At 33.9% G+C, this 7341-nt stretch overlaps 1 protein-coding gene across 1 annotated transcript in view; it reads left to right on the top strand.

The window, feature by feature from the left end:
- The window catches only part of LOC106883134 (ral GTPase-activating protein subunit alpha-1), a 294566-nt gene that overhangs the window by 74028 nt on the left and 213197 nt on the right, over nucleotides 1-7341 (top strand). Inside the window, exons 13-17 of the mRNA XM_052971984.1 lie at nucleotides 980-1213; nucleotides 1794-1867; nucleotides 2896-3007; nucleotides 3760-3882; nucleotides 5787-5907. Coding sequence (XP_052827944.1) covers nucleotides 980-1213; nucleotides 1794-1867; nucleotides 2896-3007; nucleotides 3760-3882; nucleotides 5787-5907 — 664 coding nt within the window. The remainder of the gene's footprint in view (nucleotides 1-979; nucleotides 1214-1793; nucleotides 1868-2895; nucleotides 3008-3759; nucleotides 3883-5786; nucleotides 5908-7341) is intronic.

Raw genomic sequence — 7341 nt, 5'->3', positions numbered from 1 at the left:
TACTATAGCCTTGGGCTGACCAAAGATTTGGTTGATGGAAACTGAAAGATGGCCATTGAACACACACACACACCTATGTATGCCTTTGTGTATGCCTATGTGTATGTCCCCTGCCACTGCTTGACAACTAGTGTTGGTGTATTTATGTCCCCGTAACTTAGCGGTTCATCAAGATGCACCAATAGAATAAGCATCAAACTTTGGGGATGAAGAGGGAAAGGGTTGACTCATTTGACTAAAAATTATTCAAGGCAGTGTCCCAGTATGGCTGCAGTCAAATGAGTGAAGCAAATAAAAGATAAAAGACCCACTCATTGCAAACAGGTGACAGGTGGAAGAAAATTTGTTTATGTTCCTTTCATCTTTCAAACAGAATTTTTCATTTAGATAATTAAAAAAAACCCAGTCATTAAATAAAATGACACATATCAGGTGTAGGTTATGTATGCTGGGGAAGGAGGTATAATAAGATGATGTGGCCTTTCTACACAATTGCTGACATATTGTAAGCAATTTTTCATGTTTGTGCTAACAAACTGATAATTTGGCATGTTTTCAATATTTAATTACTAAGTAAGAACTAGTGTATCTAGTGGACTTATGCCCATACAACTCCCTGATCTATGGCACTTAGTCTCTCATCTGTAGCATGACCACTTTAAATGCAAGGGCAATGTTTTGATATAGTTAAAAATAGGAAAAGCACATCATATATGCTGGCAAATATGGTATATTTATTGTAAATTACTGTGCATACTACAGTGGATATTGTGGAATATTATTTTGAAGTAGACAACCATAGTTTATATGCTGACAAATATAGTTTGTTCTCATAATTCATTTGTGAGATAATAATAGTTGTAACTAGTTTTCTTTATTTGTTTATTATGAATGTATTTTTGTGCTGCTAACTATATAGATTTTCTTTCTTTCTTTCTTTTTTTTTTGCGCATTCTCTTCTTCCATATCCAACCCCCAGGAATCTCCTGCATCTTCGAATTCTCGTTTACCTTTGGTCAACGATCTTCCTGACAAGTCCCACTTGAGAAATGCATCATACTTAGGAGCAATTCAAGAGCTAGCAGACCGAGGAGAGCAGCAAAACTATGATGTTAGGGCTGGATTACAGAAAGTATTACAAGTTTTCATCACTAATGCAGCAAATATTTTCTTGTTAGAAGCTGAAGATGATGGGAGTTTGCTTCTCGAACAGGTTAGTAACTCATTGATGTATGATGGAAAATAGTGTGTGCCAGGAAATCACTTTGTGTGATACACATAAATTTTGTTCCAAATTATTAAATTAAAAATTTAACCTGTAATCTTAATAATTTTTTAAGGAAGTAATTTTGTTATATTTGAATGGAAAAATATTTCATATAACTATTAAACTGTTTATTTGATTTAATTTTTTGTTTTGCTTTGACTTATTAAAAAATTGCTTGAAAATTTGATCTTGATACTTTTTTTTGAATGGCAGAACAATAGTTGATCTCTCAGATTAGTAAAATACAAAACTGTCCCTCACTACCATAATTAAAAATGATACATTAGCTAAGTTTGACGTTAAAGCCTTTCCATATTAGCTATGAATACCCCACCCATTATACATACCTACACATACATAAGCACACACTTTATTTTCTTAGAATATATGTTTACTCTTTTACGTGGCAATTGCTTAAATTTTGATTCTCTCTCTCTCTCTCTCTCTCTCATAATTACCTTTCCTTAAGTTTAAATGCACTTTATGTGCAAATGCTACCTTTCACTGTCTGCTTTTCATATTGTAGGTTGATTTATGTAAGCGTGTCTTGAACATCTACAGACACATTATTTTGAATATACAGCTTGCACCTAAAACTTGGTAAGTATCATTGATTGACTGATTTTTACCATCTACTCAAAGTTCAAACCTAAAAGTTATGTTCTGGTATTGCTCTTCAGGCTGCTTGACTTTTATTTTTTCTGTCTTTTCAAAAAAAAAAAAAAAAAAAAAAAAAAAAAAAAAAAAAAAAAAAAAAAAAAGACATGATTGAGGCAACTCCTAGATTTTACTTTCCTAAACATGTATAAATTAATGTCAATATAAAATAATTATAAGGCAGTGAGCTGGCAGAATTGTTTGTTTGCCGGGCAAAATGATTATCAGCGTTTCGTCCGCCTTTATGTTTCGAGTTCAAAATCTGCTGAGGCTGGCTCTGCCTTTCATCCTTTCAGGGGTCAATAAAATATGTACCAGTTGAGCACTGGGGGCAATGTAATTGACTTACTCCTTCCCCAAAATTGTTAGTCTTGTGCCAAAATTTGAGACCAATATAAAATAATTATCCTCCTCATCATTTTTTTTTTTTTTTTCATCAGTAACTCACTACTTTGACTTTTATGTTAATATTTTTCAAAAGATCATCTGCATCATTGTCAACATTGTTCTCATCACCAATTTTTGACACCTCTCTCCATCATGTATCTCAGCTCTGAAATCACAGCTTCTCATTTCTGCTTTCTTTTACTCTGTTGTCACATCTTCATGTCATTCTTGTCTAATATCACATGTAGTGTCATATGCTTGTGTTGTTTGAGTCTATCTTTGTATAGATATCACACTGGTCAACACATCTAGTATCATATCTCCATTCTTCCTGCTCAGTTTTCCTGTTGTTTATCATTCTCAAGCAATGGTTTTATATAAAATTATGGCTTTTCTTTATTCCTATGTTATATTCCACACTACTCCATGTTACCTATACTCTATTAATTACATTTCTGTATTAGTTTAACCTAAATATTTTGTTCCCATACTACCTGTAACTCTTGTATCAAATATTTTCATTGGAAGTTCACATTTAAGTAATAAACATTTTAAAATCAATTATTTTATTCTCATCTTTCAAGGGAGCAGACCTTATTGGTATTATTATGTGTTACCTCTGGTGTTTTGAAGAAGAGCCCACCCACAGATCGGTTCCGAACTTTGGGAGGAAAACTTGTTCAGCCAATCTTTCAAGTAAGTTAAATATCAATATTTTAAATTGTAAATCACTGAATTCTTAAGATCTAAACTCCTGATGGACATGACCATCTAATAATAATTAAACTGTGTACCTTTCAAGTAGATGTCTTTGTTGTGAAAACTCTCTTTCAATATATGCCTGGATGTTTTGATTACTGTATTGCTAGATACAAGTTGTATTCTTTCAGTGGGGCGGAGAGACATAACCACTGCAAGATCTATGGTAAAGCCTCTTGATTAAAAGCTTGGAAATTTTTTGTCCAAGTGTTGTCTATCATCTCTGGAGTTAACCTGTAAAATGTAGCATTGACTCTTACCACCAATAATGTGATTTGTCATTATAGTGTGTTGATCCTTTTGGGTCTCAACAGAAATGAGTTGGCATCTCTCAGATTGATTCATAGTTTGTAGTTTTGTGTCTCATTGGGAATGTTGTGATCTTCCATTGAGCTACAGCCTGTTGGGTTGTGTTGTATCACAGTTAGAAATTCCTTGGTTGTTTGACTGCTTGTTAAATTGGAGATGAAACGTTAAGGGTGATTCAGTGTACACTGACTTTAACCTACCTATGTCTCTAGATCTTCATTGTAAAACTACTAATTGGAGATATTACTGAATTTCATTAACTTTCAAGTCTCAGGTTATTTGGTGGTATTTATTAAATTAACAAATTAAAATAACTATCTTTTATAGTGATTTTTTTCTTCACATTCTTTTCTTTACATTTTTTTTCTATCTGTCTTTAGACACTGATTGTCACATGGATCAAAGCAAATTTAAGTGTATATATATCAGCTGACTTGTGGCACCAGTTGCTCGACGTATTGTCATCTCTGACATCTTGGGATGAACTCATCAAAGAATGGTCGGTAAGTCATCAGTTTATTTATTGAAATCTAAATAAACTCTGTTCTTAGAGATTAGGGGGCTGCATCATGTTTCTTTCTTTTTTTTGTTTTCTACATATGAGGTTCAGGAATGGCTTTGTGGTAAGAATTTGCTTCCCAATCACATTTTGGGTTCAGTTCCATTGCATGGCACCTTGGGCAAGTGTCTTCTACGAAAGTCCCAACCAACCAAAGACCTATGAATGGATTTAGTAGATGGAAACTGAAAGAAGCCCATCATATATACACGTGTATGTTGTGACAGTCTCCTTGACATGACATGTGATAGTTGTGAGTGTCACTGTCTTGTTTCCAGTCTTCTGTGAAAACATTACTGGTCATGGAGGAAAATATCCCCTTACTTGGAAACAGGTGAATGTTGGTGACTGGAAAGGCATCCAGCCATAGAAAATTCACCTCAGTAAATTCCATCCAATCCATGCATTTGAGGATAACTACTTTTTCCTACCAGTTTTGGAGTTCCTGTAACAAGGCATGGGCAATGTCTTCACTGATTAAAAAACAAAAAAAAACAGGGAGGTTGGAATGTTTATATCTTTTTCATGAAGATGACAAATGTCGAATCATTTAACCCTGTGAGTGGTAATGCTCGTGAGGTATCAAAAAGTTTCTGGACTAGTTCTGTAGCACGCCAACAGATGGTAGCTCCTGGTTGTGTGTGCAGTGAGAGCTAGCAGTGATCTTCATGAAGCAGTGTGCCAAGTGGTATTACTGTGTTTACTTTGCAAGTTGCGAAATTTGTGCTTTTGTGATCACGTGTATGCTGTAGTCTGCAATTTTGTCATGGACAGGAACATAGAGCCAATGTGAAATTTTGCTTTAAATTTTGGAAGTCTGTTATAGAGACATTGAGCATGCTTTGGCAAGCTTATGGTGATGAAGCAATGAGTTGTATGCAATGTTTTTAGTGGCACAGGTGCTTTGAAAGTGGAAGAATGTCTTTAGAAGACAATGAGTGATCTGGAAGACCTGCCACAAGCATCACCTCTGGAAATGTGGAGAAAATTCATCAGCTTGTGCATGAGGATTTTTGGAGGACAATCCAGTGATGTTTTGAAGCATTTGAGGGATGGCATTCTGTGAAAGTGACCGGATCTGGGGAGTGTGAAAAATTGGATTCTTCACAACAACAATGTACCCTGTCACTGAACTCTCCTCACTTTTGAGTTTGTTGCCAAAAATAACCTGGTACCACTTCCACACCTTCCCTATTTGCCAGATTTAGCACCTGCAGACTTTCATTTCTTCCCCAAGATGAAAATGCAGCTCAAAGGTCACTGTTTTAACATTGTTATTGAGATCCAGAGCAAATCGCAGAAGGTCCTCAACTCATTTATGGAAAACAACTTCAAGGCTGGATTCCAAAAGTGGCAGGAATGCTGAGACTGGTGTAGTGCTGCACAAGGTGACTATTTTGAAAGAGATGATGTAAATAAGTTATTTTTTTAATTAAATATAACAAGTCTGGGAACCTTTTGGTACCACCTCATATTGTTTAATGTAGTTTAGGATCAGAAGCTGCATGTATGTTTAGATTAATGAGGATTATGGGTAACTGGTCAGTTGTAAAGAAGAGATAAATGTACTTGCAGTTTTAACAAAAATGGTAGAGGATATAGCATGACGGAGATAGCTGAAGGTTTTCAGAAAGCGAATTTTACTATACATTTAGATGGCTTTCTTTTGGATTATGAGATGCCTGTGATTTAAGGAATTAAGTATATGAAAACAATAGTCTATAGGGTGGCAAGTGTAAGGAAAGAAAGTAATCTGTGATAGTTGTTTGTATTTCAGCCAAACTTGTATTATTATCATTATGTGTATATTATGTAATTGTATTTGTTTCATTCTGTTTTCCTTAATAGAAAACTATCAACACACTAACACGCGTGCTTGCACGCCAGGTTTATAACCTTGATATGCATGACTTACCTTTGGACAGACTTACTGAACAGAAAGAGAAAAAGCGACGGGGCAAGATTCAAGGTACATTTCTTAATTTTGTCTTTTATTTCTATTTCTTTCTCTTTTGTTTTCCTTTTTCTTTTGTTTTCCTTTTTCTTTTGTTTTCCTTTTTTTAAATTTAATATAAAGCTAATCCAAAGTAAATCAAATCATGAATCTCTTCACCTATTATCCATTTTAAGTACTGATAAATAATGATAGATTAAATTGATAACTTGCATAGTGTGCACATAATACTTCAGACATCTATCTATGTTTCCATATTCTATTAGCATTCGAGTTTATAGCTTTCTTTGCAATACAATAATGCTTTCATTACCGAATTATTGTGTTGCAAGATTTTATTTAATGTTATAGTTTCCATTAACACAAAACTACCTTAATCACAATTAACTTGAATTTTTAAGAGATTAACTTTTTATACATGAGTTGGTACAAACTGTATTCAATAAATTACCATATTTGTCATAGTTAGGGTTTCTTTTGTTTTGATGTTGTGGTCTTAGTTATAGGATATGTTTTAATTATTTAGTAGGTTCTAATTTCACAAGCTCTTCTATGGAATGAATACTCTACTTGTTAACAATCCATTAGTTGTAATGAATATGTTGTAGTTATTTAATAAGATTCTAACTTCAAACTCTTTGTCAACAAGCATTTCATTGTTTTGTATTTTTGATTTGAAAGAGAACAATGACTAAATGAAGTTATCAAATATACTTAAGATACTATTGTTGGGGCCGACATGTAAAACTGATTTCCTTCTTAGGAATAATATAGCAGAAGAAATCTTCTCTCTATTTTTGCATTTTTTGCACCAATAATCTTTAGGATGAAAAACTTTGCACAAGAAATGTATTAGCTTGACGTTTGATGAAAAGAGAGAGTTTGACATTTTGCGCATAGCTTTTCGTTACAAAGGAGAAAGGGCAAAGTTCAAAGAAGGAAAAAAAATTGCCAACAGCATGTGTGTAGTTACATTGCTGAAGTGATTGGCAGTATATATGTGGATGTATGTACATTCTTCCTTGAATATGATGCTGGTCTCTCGCAGGATTACTCATTTTTACCAGCTGGGTGGACTGGAGTGATGTGAAAGGAAGTGTTTTGCTTAAGAACACAGCACATTGCCCTGCCCACATATTGTAACCACAATTAGGAGTCCAACACCCTAACCACTAAGCCAGGTGCCTCCACTGCAAGGGATAGTAATTTAATATTTTAAAATTTTGCTTAAGTTTCATATAATTGCTTTTGTTTTGTTTTCACGTATCCTTAATTTTGCTTTTATTTACTTGTCTTAACTTTATTTTTTTTCTTCCATTTGGCCCTTTACAGTTTTAATGCTTTTGTTTTTTCTTTGATTTTGTTTTTTGTTTGTTTATTTACTTTGATAATATTCACTTGCTATAAATATGGCTACTGCTATCACTCTGTTGGCAAATCATATTTCAC

The sequence above is a fragment of the Octopus bimaculoides genome, chromosome 11 (assembly GCF_001194135.2).
Source record: "Octopus bimaculoides isolate UCB-OBI-ISO-001 chromosome 11, ASM119413v2, whole genome shotgun sequence".
Classification (NCBI taxonomy): Eukaryota; Metazoa; Mollusca; class Cephalopoda; order Octopoda; family Octopodidae; genus Octopus; species Octopus bimaculoides.
The sequence above is the reverse complement of the archived record's forward strand: the minus strand, read 5'-3'. Positions and strand labels throughout refer to the sequence as shown.